Source organism: Apium graveolens, chromosome 4 (assembly GCF_009905375.1).
Source record: "Apium graveolens cultivar Ventura chromosome 4, ASM990537v1, whole genome shotgun sequence".
Classification (NCBI taxonomy): Eukaryota; Viridiplantae; Streptophyta; class Magnoliopsida; order Apiales; family Apiaceae; genus Apium; species Apium graveolens.
Window position 1 is genome coordinate 225,623,880 of NC_133650.1, and position 19,134 is coordinate 225,643,013.

Sequence of the window (19,134 nt, forward strand, 5' to 3'; positions counted from 1 at the left end):
ATCAGGAAAACTTTCTGCATTTGTAAAAAAAAAATGTCATGCCGGAGGAGAATACAGATTTTAACTTAACATTCTTAAAATGTGAAAGGTAAAAATGGTGCTAGTTCTTTTATTTTTTTTCTTTGCACTTTAGTTTTTTGACAGAAAAACAAGTTTCTCATAACTAACCGATGGGACCAGCAAATTGACTTTAGTCACAGTATTTCCTCTCCAACTAGAAAGAATAAGATATTCTTTTACTTGCTTCAAGCAATGCCATGATCAGGCAAGCGACTAGAAGTCTGATTTTAACTTAAAATTTTCAGTCACTGAAATTTGAAGTGAGCATGGACAGGAAAGATGTTAAAAACCAAAAATAAAAGAGCAGGTTTGAGGTTACCACTTACCAGCTAATAATTACATATACCAGACTATCAGTAGTAATTTAGAAGTAATTACACAATATCTTCTTTCCCCTCGGTAAACAGGAAATAAGTTTTTTACAATACACTATCATCATATTGTTGATATAACAACGAACCATCTTCAATAGGCAATGAAGGTGGGGTTCCAGGAGGTATGGAAGCTGCACCATTCTCACCCGCACATATACACAAAGCCTCTGCATCTCGGAGGATTGCATCTAGGTCTATCTGACCACTTAGCTCATTGATAAATTTCAAGAGCGTGTCAAAATCCATCTGTTCCCCCATTATCTTCTTGCGATATTTCTTCAGAATTGCCACACACACATACAAATGCAGGTGCTCACTCAGATAATGTGTCCACAGCACCTCCCACAGGCGCATTGTTCTCTCATATTCAAATTCCCTGGGAAAATATAAACAAACCACAGGTTAAAATGATTTATAATTATCCTCTTTAACTACAAGAGCTAAATAGATTTCGGACAAGTAAACTTGTGGGTTTGCTATCTTAGGATAATTTATATCAAACCTAGTTAAATTAGACTGGAAAACGACAGATTCCCCTTCCATAAAAAAAAATCTTTACCAGTTTTTCAACAACATTTTTTAAGGCAAAATAATGCTTTAATTTTGTTCCTTCAGGAGGAAGTGCTATTGAAATTGAGAACTCAACACGTATATCAAACTACATTGCATGTAGCAGGTTAGGAACAGATGTAACTTAAACTAATTTATTAAAATAAACTCTTATGCACCTTTTAAATTGTATAAGAATCCAACGGAAACAAAAGAAGTAGTTCAAGCACTCATGCTGTTCAAGGTATGCATGCAATGGGCCGTCTAACAATTCAACCAGCTGCAGAAAAAGAGCTAAATTAGCAATCTTCAACTAGAATAACCAAAGAAAACTCTTCGTTCAAGGAAGAGACTCAATATCACCAACACCTCCAAACCATACATATATCGAGAACAACTACAATCCATTAAATTCTGCTTACAGCCTCGACATCATCATCATATATGAAGCAAAGATCTTAACAATTAAAAAGCAGGGAAAGAAGTACAAAGAAATAAACAAAGATATGGTTATCAAAATTCACCGGAGATATTAGCAGCGACTAGAAAGTTTACATATGCATGCACACACATATAACACACATAGAGAAAACAAACCTTTGACAATGCAAAAAGTTGAGAGTGCATTCCATTCTGATCACGATTAAAGTTTGGTCCAAGCCTCTCCATTAATGAAACAAAACACCAAAAGGCCTCCGATTCGTTTTTAATGACAAATAATATTGGGGACAGAAGATCACTCATGCCCTACAAAGACAGGCTAGAAAATATCAGTAACTAACAATTACAAGCAGGTGCAGTACAAACAGAACTCGTAGGCATTCAACACGTTCTGTTCTAAACTTTTAGAGTGATCCAATGATTCTGTCATCCATCAGGTATACAACGCATTGAAACTTGGAGATAAAATTTTCTTTTTTTAATATTCCTGAACCCCATAAAAGTAACATAACAGATGAAGGACTCCTATATTATTGGGTGAGCCGAATTCTATTCAACATTAGATGGTCAATGACAGTAGATAATACCTGACAGTAACCGAGATCAAAGTTGAAGAATGAGTACGTCAGAAGGATATCACGTAAAAGAATCACATTTGGATTGTCGTCCCCTTCATAGAATGAGAGCGATCTGTCAGTCCTTACCTGAAAAATAAATAAATTGTCACATGGATGTTGAATACTAAAACAAACTCCTTCAAGTACTTCTTAATGCACTGAAATAGAAGTTTGCATCATGCAATCATTTCTTACTACATCTTTCTCTATAAGGCCTTTCCGCTCCCTGAATTTCGTGAATCGTTTTGCCTGTTCTGCAGAGATGCTCTGGAAGAGATAAAAGGAAAACAAAAAAGAAGCAAACAAATTTTTTTGTTAAATGACAAGGAAGAAAGCCTTGCAAGTGGACACATACAAAAAATGCATTCAATAAGAAAAATAGAGTTATATCTTAATAGCATCTCTCTACTAATATCTCGCTCCACTTACATTAAATTCAAGTCCACATTTTTCATTATAAATATTGATTAATTTTAGGTAAAAAGAAATTTACCTATTGGGTTGTAATTATACTTATTCTCTACTTTATTAATTTAACTAAAGACTATCCAAATGATGACTCATTTGGCACCTCCTTTACACGTAAAAATAATTCTTACCACATTAGTAGAACCAAAATATTCATTATCCCAATTTTCCAGCTATAGATATACATACACATTTGTACCAATTATCATAATGAACAAAGGCAAAGTATTCTGCCTAACCCATTTATTGTAAAGAGAGGAAGAGACAGAAGGCATAAAATGGTGAGCAATGCATGACAAAACTTTATTGCAAGAGATAAAAAGAGGAGCAAAATCATATACATGTAAAGAAAGATTTCAATGCATGAGAGCTCTGGGACATGCACGCACAGTCTCACAGAATCTCTTACAATACTAGTGCTCAGTGCTTACCTTCCACTGGTTTTTTAATGTCTCATACTCTGACTTCTTAACTGATACAAGATATTCCCTCTCCGCATACGTGGAATCATCTGCATGGTACCCCAGCAAGAATGCCCAGACCTATGAACATTAGGTAAAACTTTCACAAGCTAACACCAGGCTCAAACCCCCAACAGTCAGATAAAATATAGTATGGAAGAAAACCAAGCTAAAATGTGAGAACCTCTTTACGCAGACTATGCTCCACTCCCCCATAAAATATCCTCTTTCTCAAAGCTTTTGCATCCACTACACGCCCTTCAGTATCCAAAAAAGTTGTCCACTGCAAATATTCCATTTAAAAACCGTAAAAAAAGGGCATAATCAATGTTTTAGGAACAAGATATAGTAAATCACTTTTTTGGCTGGTGGAAGCGCTGCAAGGACATAAGGACTTCCTACTACTTTTTGCATTTCAAATTTACATCAAGGTTGCAGTATAATACCAAACTGTCATTCATTCACAACTTTGATTGTATTACCACAATGGCAAATAAGATAGCAAACTAAAGCCAATATACTGCGGTATAAGAAACCCAAAACGCATTTGGAAACAATTAGAGCTTCAAAATTTAACACTCTACAGAAATTACTTAAAAAGTTCAAATAGAACTGAATTAGTTCAATATTATGAAGACCATGCTTTATTTGGAGTACAACCCATTTCCTCATCTCTTAACTATTAAAAAACCCCTCATCTCTCACCACTTTCACAAAAAGCTTTAAGATGTCAATAGGTTTAACTGTTTAGGAAACTAAAAATTTATCTTCCTGCTATCTACAACATGCAAACCATTGACGCCTTCACCACATAGAGTGTAAAAATAATTAGTTTGTGTTGTTCGGCTGTATGACTCTGACCACTTATCATCCATTTGAGTATAGTAGCATGTGCATATAAAAAATTGAAGTTTGTGACAGCAGTTAAAAAACACAATAAGAACTGATACTATCACAAAACTAATGAATATGCTTTTTCTATACAGACCTGATGCTTAAAAAATTAATGTAAATGCATTAATAATCCCTACCTCTTCAGGGCCCAAGGGTGGCTGACGTGGTTTGCCCCATACCAGTGTTAATTTATTGACCTGCGATGAAAATAAATAGCTTTCAAAATTATTAGCATATTCAAAGGATTACAGGCACCTTATACACGGAAGGAGCATACAAGATATTATTTTTCCACAATCTTCAATTAAGGAGTACCCCACTTTCATATAATTTATATTACATTTTTTCATATCTACGCATGTTTATATTCCAGTGTTATGTAAAGCTTATGGCGCACGATGCAACCCCTATAAGCAAACACAAGTGAATAAAAAAGGCTACAAACATTGCTCAAATTTTAAAATAAAACTATTAGTTAACTTATAATCATAATATTTTTTAAACTGACGACAAACATCACCTTCCTCAATTATCTGACCCTTTCAACAATAAAGTACAGATGCAATTAAAAATAACATTCCAAATGAAAATTATGGAACAATTTACTTTGCATATTAGGATCATCCTCTTGCTGAAGGAATACATCAATGTCATACTGCCAGGACCACATATAAAATATAGTTTAACGAAAAAATTGAAGTCTGAAAGGAACCGTCACGAAATATATTTGATTCATGTTGTATTAAGGTAAAAATGCATTGTGTAATATACTAAAAAGCAGGAGACACTTGAAAGGGAAGGATGAAACATTATAATTAACTAAAGGCTCCTCCGGTACCTCCTTACTATCGACAAGCTCAAAATTTCCAACAGTGGTGATAGCTTCTTCGTCGTGATTCTGTTTTCTACATTGAACTTTCTGTTTAACAAGGATAGAGGTCTGCATCAGACACTCCGGAATTGATGTTTATACCAGAGCCACTAGACTCATAAAACTAAAATTACCATGTACACACTATAAAGGAAGTTCTAACATTCAAAAAATAGTAATACTATACAGCCTAAATGTCTTATTTAACACAGTACATGAACCACTCTCTAGCTGTCTGTAACAGAAATTTCTTAACCTGTGTGATTCGCATAAGAAAAGGAAAGTCAGAGCAAAATTATCCAATAGTTACTTGTTGTATGAAGCACCAACATTAGTGACAACTGACAATTAAAATGTATAACAAAATAATTATCTAGCTCTTTTATCCGTCACCACTTTCAGCTAGCCCGAAAGTAACAACCCCAACATATATTCTATAATGTAATACTTTATGATGTAAAGTTACCTCCAGAGGATCTGGCACTACGGGAATTTCATTAGGTACCATTGCCACATTGTGAGGATGCACATGCATAGACTGGTTATGATTCCTCTTCTCACTAGAACCGAAAACATCACTATTTTCGCCAAAAATCTGGTTAGTGGTTTCCCTAGCAAATCTGGTCACAAGAGAAAACTTTTCCAGAACTTGAATAGAAAGATCTCGAGCAGGATCATGGTTCTTTTGCCTCTGCCTTCCATTTTGCTGATTACTACTGAAAGTTTCATTCATCTTCTCTTTGTTTGTAGTTGAGAGTGAAACAGTGTTTGAAAAAGATGGAGATGGTCCATTTGCAACAGCCAAAGGGATCTCTAAAGAAGATAAAGTCCTCTGTGGAAAATATTGTACAGCAGAGAAGAAAAATACAAAAACCATTCAACGTACAAAACAATCAATGTTCAATTTCTAAAGTTGTAAGAGACTAAGAGTACTGATAATTAAACAACTGTACACCCAAACATCTAACAAAATGTCTGCGAGAGGGTGCAACAATATATAAGGGGTACCATTCTGCAGATAAAAAACCACACGTTTTAAATATGGAATTAGATTTATAAAAATTGTCGAGCTTCAACAACAATTAGATACCGTAACTATTCATAACCTTGATGTATTCAAGAAGTTTTGATTACCAAGATGATAAGTAAACCACACAATCAGCGTCAGAAGAACAAAAATTTTACAAGTAACTAGTTCGTATCTTCACTAGGCTAATTTGAATACAACTTACATAGCACATGGAGTTTTCCTTATTGCTTCGCTCTGAAACCATTCTTATGTTTACTGTACTATTTCTTTTTTTCCTTCGTTTTTTTGCTAAATAAACTCAGGCACACCCAGGGGTCGAACCCTTGACCGCTTAAAGGAGTCGAGAACTCGACCTTATGCTTTTTTTCCCGGTTCAGTTTGTAAGTAATTTATATTAAACAGTAAAAAAAATAAAAAACAATATTTTTCTCCACATATATATAATTCTGACACTGCCATATCGCCAAAACTATCAAGTCAAAGCAAATTGTAAGAGTTTAGACAAATGTGAACCTGAAGCGGGTCTTGAAAATCATTTACAAGAAATACATTTGTATCTTCTGCTGACCTGTTGAAATGATAAACACATCATAAAAAATCTAATCAATTAACTAAAGAAACAGAAAAACATCAGGAATTCGCCAAAACATATACAGCAAGTAGATACAACTAAAACTTCTAGATCAAAGAATCAAAAAAAAAATTATTCTAAAGGTTTACGCTTAGATGAGCTTCTTCTTCTTTTATATACAAGTACAATTACAAAAATAAAAATTATTATTAAATTTTCTATATTTGTTGAAAATATATATAATTGTAAGTTTTAATAGTATATTATTTTAGAAATTGGTATTACTAATAAATAATAATATAAATTTAGTGGTTTTCTACTATAAATAATATCTTTAGACTATTATCATATAAGATAATGGTAAGTCCTTCCCCCAACACCTAGAAATTTTAGGAGAACAGTTAACATAATATGTTATACCATATGTTTTACCAGGAGATATAACAAATATTTTGAATGTTGTCATAGTTATTTTAACATTTAAGTAGACTTCCCAAGAAGGAGAGAGAACCATATTTTGGAGCCAAAGCATGTATTAATTCCATTTCTCGATTTTACCCAACCAACATTTACATAATCCCACTACATACAGCTGCTTTGGACAGGTCTTAACTTTTAAAAGTGACTCGATGAGGTACTTACCTCACTGGTTTAACATAGTATTATCAATAAAGACATCATTATTGCATTAGTAACATCAAGTAAATTATTCATAGAAATACTAACAAACCTGACAAGATGAACATGTTTCTTTATTGTAGCAAGAAAATCGCGGACTCCTCCATTGTAGAAGTAGAGGGGAGGAAAAGCCAAACCTGCTAAAGGGAAATAACAAATTAGAAAAATGACCAAATAGAGCTTATTGGCATAAATTAATCAGAAAACTTAAAAATCCTAAATTGATTAAATGTACAGAACCATTCGAAAACTACACCTGATGACAGAACAACAATTACGTATTGCCACCCAAGAGTAGGAGTGTGCCTGCGAATAGACCTAATCTCGGTAAAAGGCACTGCCCTTATAGTATATAGATTCCTGTCTGCAATCAACCAAGACAACAATCAATACGTGCACACATAATTCACAGTTGCAAATGACCAAAACTGGAATCCAACCATTTTCAGAAACCCGCACATTTGAGCTCTGTCCTTTGTACGGAATCCAAGTCTACAAAATAATTCCAACATCCATCTCAAATGTACAAGAATGATTTTAGAAGCTGATCAGTTACAAATTTACACAAAAAAATAGACATGTACCATGAACAACGAAGTTCCTTTCTTAATCAACTTCAATCGCCCAGTAATCCTTTCCGAAGCATATTGAGTCGGATGAATCGCTACATTATCCTTCAAATACACCAATTGTGAACCACCGCCATCCATCTCACTACTCGAATCGTTCAGCTTACTATTACCATTACCACTCACACTCGTGGAACCCTAAAAACACAAAACACACAGAAAAAAGGAATCGACAATCACTACTAGCAGTATATCACCACAACTAACCCTAAAACACACCCAGAGGCACAAATAATAAAAACAACTCAAAGATAAAATCGACGAAATCAACTAAGAAAAACAGCACATAAACATATACAAGCATAAAAAATATGAAATGAATCGATAATTGGGATAAACAATAAATAAATGAGAGTTAATTGAGCAATTAAAGTAATAAAATGAAGAAATATACTTGATATACAGAAGCAGCAGCATAATCGGCGTCGTCGGATAGATCGTAGAACTCCGTGTCGCGCATCGTGGGAGAGAGAAGATGAATAGAGCTCAAGGCTTATTCTAGTTTTCTTCGTTAACAAACTGCTTTGTTTGATTTAGTTGAAAAAATGGAGATAAATGTAAGTACTAGTACTACGTAACTATTTATACGTGGGGAATAAGGCGCGTATTAAATGAGTTGTAATGCTTACAGGCTAAGGGACTGCAAACGGTTATGCGCGTCCATTTTATTATTATTACGGTTAATTGGACTTGGCACCTTACTTGTATGTTTCATAAAGAAATTTGTAACAAACTTTAAGAAATTTAGTTTGCACCCTCATACTTCAACTTTGGGATTCATTATACACCCCTTTTCAGAATTTTGTTTAATTGGGTAGGGGTAAAATCGGAAATTCAACCATATACTTAATCAAAATAAAATTTAGCTTGTTCAAATATTATTAAAAATTTTATATTATTTTATAGCAACTATAAAATAATAAATTTTTAATTTTCAAATAACACTATTAATTTTACATTCGATTATGATTTTTTTAATATTAATTTCAAAAATTTTATTACTCTACTTAATTAAATTTAGTTATATAATCAAAATTAATTGTTAAAATATTTTTTTGTAAAATTACAAAATACCAGAATTAATAATATAAAATGAAATCAAAACTCAAATTACTATTATCATTTAAAAAATTAAAAACTTACAATTTTGTATCAAAATTCAATTTTTAACATTATTTTAAAAGATATGAAATTAATTTACTTAATATTTTTGCTGAATTTCCGGTTTTGCCCATATCCAATTCAACAAAATTCTAGAAATGGGTGCATAATGAATCCCAAAGTTGAAGTGTGCAAACTGAATTTTCTAAAATTCTGGTACAAATTTGTTTTTGAAACATAATAGTAGGGTGCGAAGTGCAATTTACTATTATTATTATTATTATTATTATTATTATTGGATAATATTTTGATTATTCTATCATTTTGTAAGGGACGTGGAGGTGTGGATGATGTTAATTGTTTGTTATATATTGACTTGTTAAAGATTGATTTTGTGATCCATGCAACGGGGAAATTCATTTTACCCGTCCACTTGTAATGAAAATATCTATCCACTTGTAATGAAAGAAGTATATTATTTTTGTTCGAAAATTTAACATTTGAACAAATATGATAAATTTTCTTTAAATTATCTCGTCAAATTTTGCTATAAATTAAAATTAATTATAACCTTGAAGTGATAAATCTATTTAATTAGATATAATTAAAACTTAAATAGGACTCCTATATTGATTTTGGTTATTAATAATAATAGTTTTTATTCATATATATAAATATATTTTAATTTATTAAAAATTGATAATATAAATATTTAAATATATTTATCTCCCACATTAATTCTATTCAAACAAATTTGTTAGTTTCCGTTTAAGAAATAATTAAACTAAATAATTTTGAATGAATATTAAATTAGAAAAATAGTATATATATATATACGAGAAGATTAAATAAATACTATACGATAATCCCATATCCCCCTGGGTCCTCTATTTGTTCTACTCGTACTCAAACTTCATTTGGACGAAAATAAAGGCGGCGTGCGGTGTAGCTGTAAGGTGGGCACCTGCAAAACAAAACCTGAGGGGGGTGACGTCCCCGCGGCACCTCCGGTGTGAGAACGAGAAAGGATTTTGGAGGAGAAAGGGGTAAAATAGGAATTACACGGGTGTAGTTGGTGTGTGTGTATATATGTGTATATATTAAAGATGAAGTAACCCCTAATACACCTTTTGTTCAGCCTTTTATAAGCTTCCCATTAGAGTTTAGGGGTTTGTACCTTTGATCTGGACCGTAAGAATGTTCTGGACTGTAGGACGCGTGGACGTCCGTGATGAGTTAGTGTACTTCCGGATATGGACCGTTGGAAGGTTCTGGATCCGGGCTACCTGGACGGTAGTGATATTACCACGTGTCCTGGGGTTTTTCAGGGTTATTGCTAAACGGGCCCTGGGCTCTTCTTATTGGGCCATATGCTCTTGTTGCTGGGTCTGTGTTATTATGGGCTATCACTATACACAGGGGCAGATGTATCCTTTCTTCAGTGGGTGGAGAGGACCCCACTGAAGTGCAGTGTCAACATAAGATATAAAAAAAATTTTAAGCCAGGAATCCACTGTCAAAAAACTAGGAACCCACAAATATATATAAGTTTACTCTAACCCAGCCCATTAGTTTAAGAAATTGAATAGCCCATAGGTCATAATAGCCCACTAAATCAAATTAACCTGCTGCAAGCTGAATTAGTAGTAAACTTTGTTAAATATTATTGTATTTTTTTTGTATAAGGAACCCACTGGAAAAAAAATCTGGATCCGCCACTGACTATACATCAACATAATTGTGATCGAGTTGTTATATTTATAATTGAAAAATTACTCAAAATAAATATTTTACCCTATATCCACGAAATATCAATTATTTTACCTAACTCATGCGCTCTTATAAGCCGTATATTATAAGATTTTAAAAAATAAACCCCCGACCTCCGATTGTTACAATGCTAATTAGATATATACACTTATTTTTTTTTTGAAATTACATTCTATTAATTGAAATCAATAATATGACAATATAAGTTCACTATTGTGTTAATTTTTTTAACTTCATGCCAAATCAAATTTCAATTCTATCCTTTCACCACGTGTTTCTGCCTGATTTTTTATTTATTTTTACTTTGATATAACGGTCACATTTTCAAACTATACTTTTGTAATAAATATTACAGGAAAAGGGATGGGAATCGAGATAATTATGCTAATAATTATGCAAATAGTACACTTGTAGCATATATACTCCTAGTTTTCAACTCCATATGGTTGTTGAACCTAATATATTCATTATGAAATACAATATCATAATATCATTGCCATTTTATTTCGATGAAAGATCTATTTTCAATTCATTATTATATTAATATCATTATATTATTGTAATTTTGTTTCAGTATCTCTCCCATTCTTCACTTTCCGCCAAACTATTTTTTTCTGATAAATAAATACGAACATAAATAATGCTTTGGACTTAAAAAAAATTTACTTTGCAATGCTTGTCGTGTTTTGATAAATGTGTAAATGCCCATTTTTTGAGAAATAGGCTTGTGTTTATTTCTCATGGTTTTTTACTGCACGAACTGCGGTTCATCTAGTGGGCATGACAATTGAATTAAGTAGGCCTGAAAATTGAATATGGATACCTCCTTCCGTTTAAAATGACATGACAAGAGTAATGAAGAACTATACAGTAGGATGTTGCAAATCTGTCCACTAAGGAGTATTACTTGATCACTGTAGAATGGTTACTGTAAGGCACTTTAGTAATATTTTTAAGAAAATTTAGATTGTTGTTTAGAATTTACATAATATCACTCTTATATGTAGAACTAGCATGATAGCCCGTGCAAAGTACAGACCCATTCAATTTTATTTTTTACTTTTTTGCAAATGTTATAATTGGACCGATTCATTTTTCATATTAATCAACTTCATGTTTCACGATTAATTAAAGGTCGGTTGTTAGCCGTAGTTCAATTGAAATTTCCGACCCAAAAACATGAATAAGTTTACTGAGTAATGTATATTGATATTTCCAAATACGTACATTCTTCATTTTCATGTTTGGTGGGATGGTGGATATAATAGCGATATATATGATGATATACGAGATAATATACTCTTAAATTTATGATATCTCTACCAATTTCATGGATGCATTTTATTCATTCTGTAATAAGTGGTAATACTTGGTTATAAATAATCATATCTCTGATATATGTAACACTAACCCTTACACTTTTAACCACACATAATGTCGGTAAATGTGAGTATTGGCAGCTCATCAAGTGAAATACTCGCTCTATTTATATAATAAAGCACGGCTAGTGCCATAGTACAACAATTAAAACAGATGATACGATGCATGTGTATTTTATATAAAATTTAATATGTGATTCTCGTAAGTTATTTTTCGACTAACTTGAATTTTAATTATTATATATTCACATCCTTTATATAATATATACAAATTTAATTATTAAAAAAAAGTTTTAAAATTAACATTAATTGTTGTGTTGGTACAATGGTTGTAGATGTGATGTTAAGTCTATCTAAGTGCTTGAGGTCTTGGGTTTAATTCCATTCAAAAACTTTATCTTTTTCATTCAATTAAATTAAAGGGGCATATAAGTAATTTAATAAATAAGGTAAATGTTAGATATATTTGATAATGTCATGGCTAATATGTTTTATGTTTAGCTTTCAGAATCTTACGTGAACAGGATAAACTAGTACTTAACTGTTGATCAGTACTTATACTGGAAGTCAGGACTTAAGGATATCAGTACTTATATTATCAGGAGATAATCATCAGAAGATAGATATCAGAACTTAAGTGCTGAAGTACTATCAGATAAGGACAGTAGCTGATTAAAGGAAAGAAGATCGAGATAAACATAAGAAGATATATGCATGAAGAAGGAATTCCGTGAAGAATGGAATACTTGGAAGAAAAGATATCTGATTGATATATTTTAGGAAGCAGAATTATATTCCATATCAATTAGCGATTATCTTGTAACTGTGTAGTATATAAACACAGACATAGGGTTTACACTACAAGTGTTATCATTATTAGAAAAGATTATTCATTGTAACCCTTGCAGCTCTCGTGATATTTGTTCATCACTGAGAGGTAACAGTTCCATACTGTAACAGAGTTTATTGTTTCAATAAAGTTTGTTTTCTGTTACTTAAGTTCTTAAAGTTCGATTTGAGTGTACTATACATTGTATTCACCCCCTCTACAGTGTGTGTGTGACCTAACAATTGGTATCAGAGCCTATCTGTTAACATACATACAGTTAAAGATCCAAACACAATCATGTCGGACACAGAAACTCCAACTAAGCCTACCACAACTGAGGAACCACCAAAGACACAAATTCAGAGTCGGTATGAGACCATCAGAGTCCCCATACTAAGACCATCTGAATATCCTATATGGAAGGTAAGGATGACCATGTTCCTGGAAGCAACAGATCCAGAATACCTTGATAGAATCAAGGAAGGTCCTCACAAACCAACCAAACTCGCAGTTGCAGTTGCTGGTGAAGCAGCAAAGACCGTACCAAAGGAGAAGAGTGATTATACTGTTGAGGACATAGCATCAATTGCTAAGGATGTTAAGGTACGACACTTACTGCATAGTGCCATTGATAATGTAATGTCAAACAGGGTAATCAACTGCAAGACTGCTAAGGAGATATGGGATGCTCTGAAAACAAGGTGTCAGGGAACTGACACAATTAAGAAGAACAGGAAGACAATACTCACTCAAGAGTATGAACACTTTGACTCAAAGACTAATGAGTCATTGAATGATTTATATGATAGATTTGTCAAACTTTTGAATGATTTGTCATTGGTTGATAAATAGTATGATCTTGAAGATTCAAACCTTAAGTTCCTGTTAGCTCTTCCTGAATGCTGGGATTTGAAGGCAACGACAATAAGAGACAACTACAATCTTGATGAAACAACTCTTGACGAAATCTATGGAATGCTCAAGACTCATGAGCTGGAGATGGAACAAAGAAGCAAGAGGAAAGGAGGAAAGTCAAGGACAGTTGCTCTTAAGGCTGAAGAAGAATTCCCCAAAGCAGCTTCCTCAAAGAAAGATAAGGGTAAAGTTCTTTTCATAAAGTCTGATACTGAGTCATCAAGTTCTGAGAGTGATGATGACTCAGATTCTAAAAGCTTGCCTGAGACTGATGCTGGTAAGGAGATGATGAAGCTGTGTGCTCTTATGGTGAAAGAAATCACAAAGATTGCATACAGGAAGTTCAGGAAGGGAAAGAAGTTTTCCAAGAAAAGCATAAGTTCTGATAAGAAGAATTTCAGAAGATCTGAAGGCAGAGGAGGAAAGTCTGACAAAGGAGATTACACCAATGTTAAATGCTATAACTGTGGTGAGAAAGGCCGCATATCTCCTGACTGCAAGAAGGTAAAGGGTGACAAAGGCAAGGCTCTTGTCACAAAGCAGAAAAGCTGGACAGACACCTCAGACTCTGAAAGTGAGGAGAACTATGCATTGATGGCAAATGCTGATAAAGAAAGTGCTGAGAGCAGTTCTGAAGCTGCTGAAACAAAGGTACCTCAGACTACTTATGCTTTTCATACTGATGATATTAATGAGTTGAGAAGATATCTTAAAACCATGTTTGTTAGCTATAGAGATCAAACTTTAACATGTGAAAGATTAACTTCTGAAAATCTTGCATTTAAGAAAAGGAATGATTTCTTAGAAAAAGAGTTAGTCATGTTCCATCAAACTCAGAAGGATAGAGATGATGCTTTTTATGTTAGGAATGAAGTGCTAAAATTAAATGAATCTCTAAAAACTGAGTTAGAAAAGGAAAGAGAGATTATCAGGACTTGGACTAACTATGGCAAAACAACTCAAAATTTGCTAAGTAGTGGAAACTGGAAAGAGGGCTTAGGTTATGGAGAAGATAAGAATGATAAAGGAACTGAAGAAATTAAGCCTGTTGTTAAGCAAAAGCCAAAGTTTAAACCTGTTAAGTTTGTAACTGTAAAGTCCGAAAATGAGAAATCAGAAGTTAAAGAGGAATTAACTTCTGACAAACTAAAACAGGAAAAGACAGCTGAAGTGAACATAGGCTTAATGACAAAGAAGCAGCTTAAGCATAAGCTGAAAGATGTCAAGAATGCAAACAAGGTAAAATCACCTAGGAAAAATAGGAATGGAAAGGAAGGTGTGAATAAAAGCAATGATTATAAACCTGTTCCTGATGCTCCTAGGAAAACATGTCATAACTGTGGAAGTTCTAACCATCTGGCTTCTTTTTGTAGGAAGAATAAGAATATTAACTCCTTACCTTCAAAATCAGGAGTTAAGAGTCAGTCTGTTAGATACAAACCACAAAATCCTTGTTTTCATTGTGGTAGTTTATGGCATTCCATTTATACTTGTAAGGAATATCATAGTTTGTACTATGATTATTATCAAATAAAACCTTCTTTGAAGAAAGTTTCCATTGTTCCTTCTAGTGTAAATTCTGATTCAAAGTCCGATAGTGTAAGTTCTGATAAGAAAAATGTTAACATAAACTCTGATGCTAAATCCGCTGCAAATGTTAACAAACTTAATAAGGCCAAAGGATCCAAGCAAGTCTGGGTCCTTAAAACTAATAATTAGTGGTCTTTGTGATTGCAGGGCAACAGGAAAAATATTCTAGTTCTGGACAGTGGATGTTCAGGACATATGACTGGAAATAAGGCCCTGCTATCAGACTTTGTGGAGAAAGCTGGCCCAAGTGTTTCTTATGGAGATGGCAACATTGGAAAAACATTGGGATATGGCAATATCAATCTTGGAAATGTCATAATTAAACAAGTAGCTCTGGTCTCAGGACTTAAACACAACCTACTGAGTATAAGTCAAATCTGTGGCAGAGGTTATCATGTTGATTTCTTTGAAGAACACTGTGAAATTGTGAGTAAATCTAAAGGCAAAGTTGTTCTGAAAGGATACAGACATGGTAACATTTATGAAGCTAAGCTTTCAACAAGTACTGATGGTTCTGCAATTTGTCTGTTAAGTAGAGCATCAATTGAAGAAAGCTGGAATTGGCATAAGAAACTCTCTCATTTAAATTTCAACAATATAAATGAACTGGTCAAGAAAGATCTTGTGAGAGGATTTCCAAACACAGTATTTGCTCCTGATGGTCTTTGTGATTCATGTCAGAAAGCCAAACAAAGAAAATCTTCATTCAAGAGCAAGACTGAATCATCAATTCTTGAGCCTTATCATCTTATACATGTTGATCTATTTGGTCCAGTAAATGTCATGTCTATTGCAAAGAAGAAGTATGCGTTGGTCATAGTGGATGAGTTCACCAGATACACATGGGTGTATTTCTTGCACACAAAAAGTGAAACTGCATATATCTTGATTGATCATGTCAAACAGCTGGATAAAATGGTCAAAGATTTTCTGAAAATTTTAAGGAGTGATAATGGCACTGAGTTCAAGAATTTGATAATGGAAGAGTTCTGCAAAAGCCATGGAATAAAGCAGGAATTTTCTGCTCCTGGAACTCCACAGCAAAATGGAGTTGTTGAAAGGAAGAATAGAACTCTCATTGAAGCTGCACGTACAATGCTTGAAGAAGCAAAGCTTCCAACCTATTTCTGGGCTGAAGCTGTGCAGACTGCTTGTTTTACTCAAAATGCAACACTCATTAACAAGCATGGAAAAACACCATATGAGATGGTGAAGAAAAAGAAGCCAAATCTGAAATATTTTCATGTATTTGGATGCAAGTGTTTTGTTCTCAAGACTCATCCTGAACAGCTATCAAAGTTTGATCTAAAAGCTGATGAAGGAATCTTTGTTGGATATCCACTTTCCACAAAAGCCTTCAGAGTCTATAATTTGAGAACAAAAGTGGTCATGGAATCTAGCAATGTCTCTTTTGATGACAAGAAGATCACTGGTCTTAAAGATTTCATTGACCATGATCAGCTGAGATTTGAAAATGAAGACTCATATTCTGATACTGAAAATCCTGACAGTCTAAGTCCTGATACTGCAAACTCTGATGGATTAAACTCTGATGTTATTGAAACTGTGGTGACTACGTTAAAGGAAGATGCACCAATGCAGGGGGAGCATACTCAAGATCCTACCACATCTCAAGAAAATCAGAACATGCATCTGGCTCTTCAAGTTCTGATTCGTCAAGTTCTGATAAGCCAAGTTCTGATAGTGCTGAAAATCTAAATACTGAAGAATCCAACTCAGAGAGCATAGTTTCATGGGGAGCATCAGAAAATGAAAATGAAGATAGCATGGATCATGGGGGAGCATCCAGTTCTAGAGAAAACCTTCCATCTGCAAGGAAGTGGACAAAATCACATAAACCTGATTTGATAATTGGAAATCCTGATGCAGGTGTCAGAACTAGAACAGGTACTTCAAATGAGTGTCTTTACAATTCTTTTCTCTCTCAGACTGAGCCAAAGAAAGTAGAAGAAGCTCTTCAAGATGCTGATTGGGTGCAAGCAATGCAGGAAGAGTTGAATTAATTTGAAAGAATCAAAGTCTGGACCCTAGTGCCAAGACCAAAGAATAGATCTGTTGTTGGTACAAAGTGGGTATTCAGAAACAAAACTGACAGTGATGGTATAATTACAAGGAATAAGGCAAGGCTGGTTGCAAAAGGATATTCTCAACAGGAGGGAATTGATTATGATGAAACATTTGCACCAGTTGCTAGGTTAGAAGCCATAAGGATATTTTTGGCTTATGCTGCTCACAAAAAGTTTACTGTCTTTCAAATGGATGTGAAAAGTGCTTTTCTCAATGGAGAATTGGAGGAAGAGGTATATGTTGAACAACCTCCAGGTTTTGTAGATACCAAACATCCAGATTATGTCTACAGGCTTGATAAAGCACTTTATGGACTTAAGCAAGCTCCTAGAGTATGGTATGAGAGTTTAGCTCAGTTTCTTCTGGAAAGTGGATTCAACAGAGGGACAATAGACAAAACACTATTCTACCTCAACCATGGAAAGGACTTACTTCTGGTCCAGATTTATGTTGATGATATCCTTTTTGGATCTACAAATGACAAACTTTGCAAGAAGTTTGCCAAACTAATGCAGTCAAGATATGAGATGAGTATGATGGGGGAACTTAGCTATTTTCTGGGCCTTCAAGTCAAGCAGAATGAGGAAGGCACTTTTATTTGTCAAACCAAGTACACCAGAAACTTGCTAAAGAAATTTGGAATGCAAGATTGTTCAAGTGCATCCACTCCAATGGCCAATGCGACAAAAGTGGATAAGGATACCGGTAAATCAGTAGATATTACTGACTACAGAGGTATGATTGGATCTCTACTCTATCTAACTGCTAGTAGACCTGATATCATGTATGCTACCTGTCTTTGTGCAAGATTTCAAGCAGATCCAAGAGAACCTCACTTAACAGCTGTAAAAAGAATCTTTAAGTATCTTAAAGGAACAGCTGCTCTGGGATTATGGTATCCTAGAGAATCAGATTTTAAACTAATAGGTTACTCAGATGCAGATTTTGCAGGTTGCAAAATTGACAGGAAAAGCACAAGTGGAAGCTGCCAATTTCTTGGAGGCAGATTGGTTTCTTGGTACAGCAAGAAACAAATGTCAATTTCCACATCAACTGCAGAAGCAGAGTATATTGCTGCAGGAAGCTGTTGTGCACAGATTCTTTGGATGAAGAATCAGTTACTGGATTATGGGTTAACATATTTCAAAATCCCTATTTACTGTGATAATCAAAGTGCTATTGCTATGACAGGTAATCCAGTTCAACACTCAATGACAAAGCACATCAGCATCAGGTACCACTTCATCAGGGAACATGTGGATGAAGGTACAGTGGAATTGCATTTTGTTCCCACAGATCAACAATTGGCAGATATCTTCACAAAACCGTTATGTGAAGCGACTTTTACAAGATTGGTAAATGAACTTGGAATGGTTTCAGGTTCTTTCTCTAAATCTGCTTAGACTTGTTCTGTGTTATCAGACTTTATGCTCAGTATTTACAGAATTAATCTCATTGTATATTCTGTGCTTAATTGATAAATGTCTTTAAGTACTGACTGTTGTCTGATATATGTTTCTAAACTCTGATAAGTGATATGTTTGTTCTAGTACCTATTCAATCCTATGAGGATAACTGTGCTAGATAACTGACCTAATAGTCTTTAATACACAAATGATTCCATGTAAGAAGTAATTATTTCGGTGGAAATCTTATGACACTAGCAAATTCTGATAATTGAGCTTAGTTAAGTTTACTTTGTATATCTTATTACTAAGTCACAAATTAGAATAATGCTACTCATCTATTAAGTTCTGATACTAGTAAAACTGCTGAATGTACTAAGTGCTGATAAACCTCTCTTATCAAAAGAAAAAGC

At 33.9% G+C, this 19,134-nt stretch overlaps 1 protein-coding gene across 2 annotated transcripts; it reads right to left on the reverse strand.

The window, feature by feature from the left end:
- Positions 1-356: 356 nt before the first annotated feature.
- On the reverse strand, positions 357-8,222 carry LOC141720661 (uncharacterized). Of its 2 annotated transcripts, XM_074523199.1 has the most exons (16): positions 8,038-8,222; positions 7,599-7,781; positions 7,455-7,506; positions 7,271-7,378; positions 7,067-7,151; positions 6,279-6,333; positions 5,202-5,567; positions 4,703-4,783; positions 4,002-4,061; positions 3,155-3,253; positions 2,941-3,051; positions 2,237-2,308; positions 2,012-2,128; positions 1,581-1,730; positions 1,163-1,263; positions 357-810 (listed from the first exon to the last, which is right to left on the reverse strand). In XM_074523199.1, exons 1-16 carry the CDS (start codon positions 8,101-8,103, stop codon positions 480-482), a joined length of 2,037 nt encoding a protein of 678 aa, XP_074379300.1. In that variant the 5' UTR covers positions 8,104-8,222; the 3' UTR covers positions 357-479. The 2 variants fall into 2 exon arrangements, with proteins under 2 accessions (XP_074379300.1, XP_074379301.1); XM_074523200.1 differs by lacking the exon at positions 4,703-4,783 and having other exon boundaries at positions 8,038-8,221.
- Between the last annotated feature and the right edge of the window lie 10,912 nt (positions 8,223-19,134).

What these genes read in the sequence shown, in the direction of transcription:
- LOC141720661 (XM_074523199.1), bottom strand. Translation starts at nt 8,103, where the DNA reads ATGCGCGACACGGAGTTCTACGATCTATCCGACGACGCCGATTATGCT. An exon ending in AGCTTGTCGATAGTAAGGAG is followed by an intron (nt 4,062 to 4,702) that starts GTACCGGAGGAG and finishes TTTTCATCGCAG; the next exon opens with GTCAATAAATTAACACTGGT. An exon ending in TTGATCTCGGTTACTGTCAG is followed by an intron (nt 1,731 to 2,011) that starts GTATTATCTACT and finishes CTGTCTTTGTAG; the next exon opens with GGCATGAGTGATCTTCTGTC.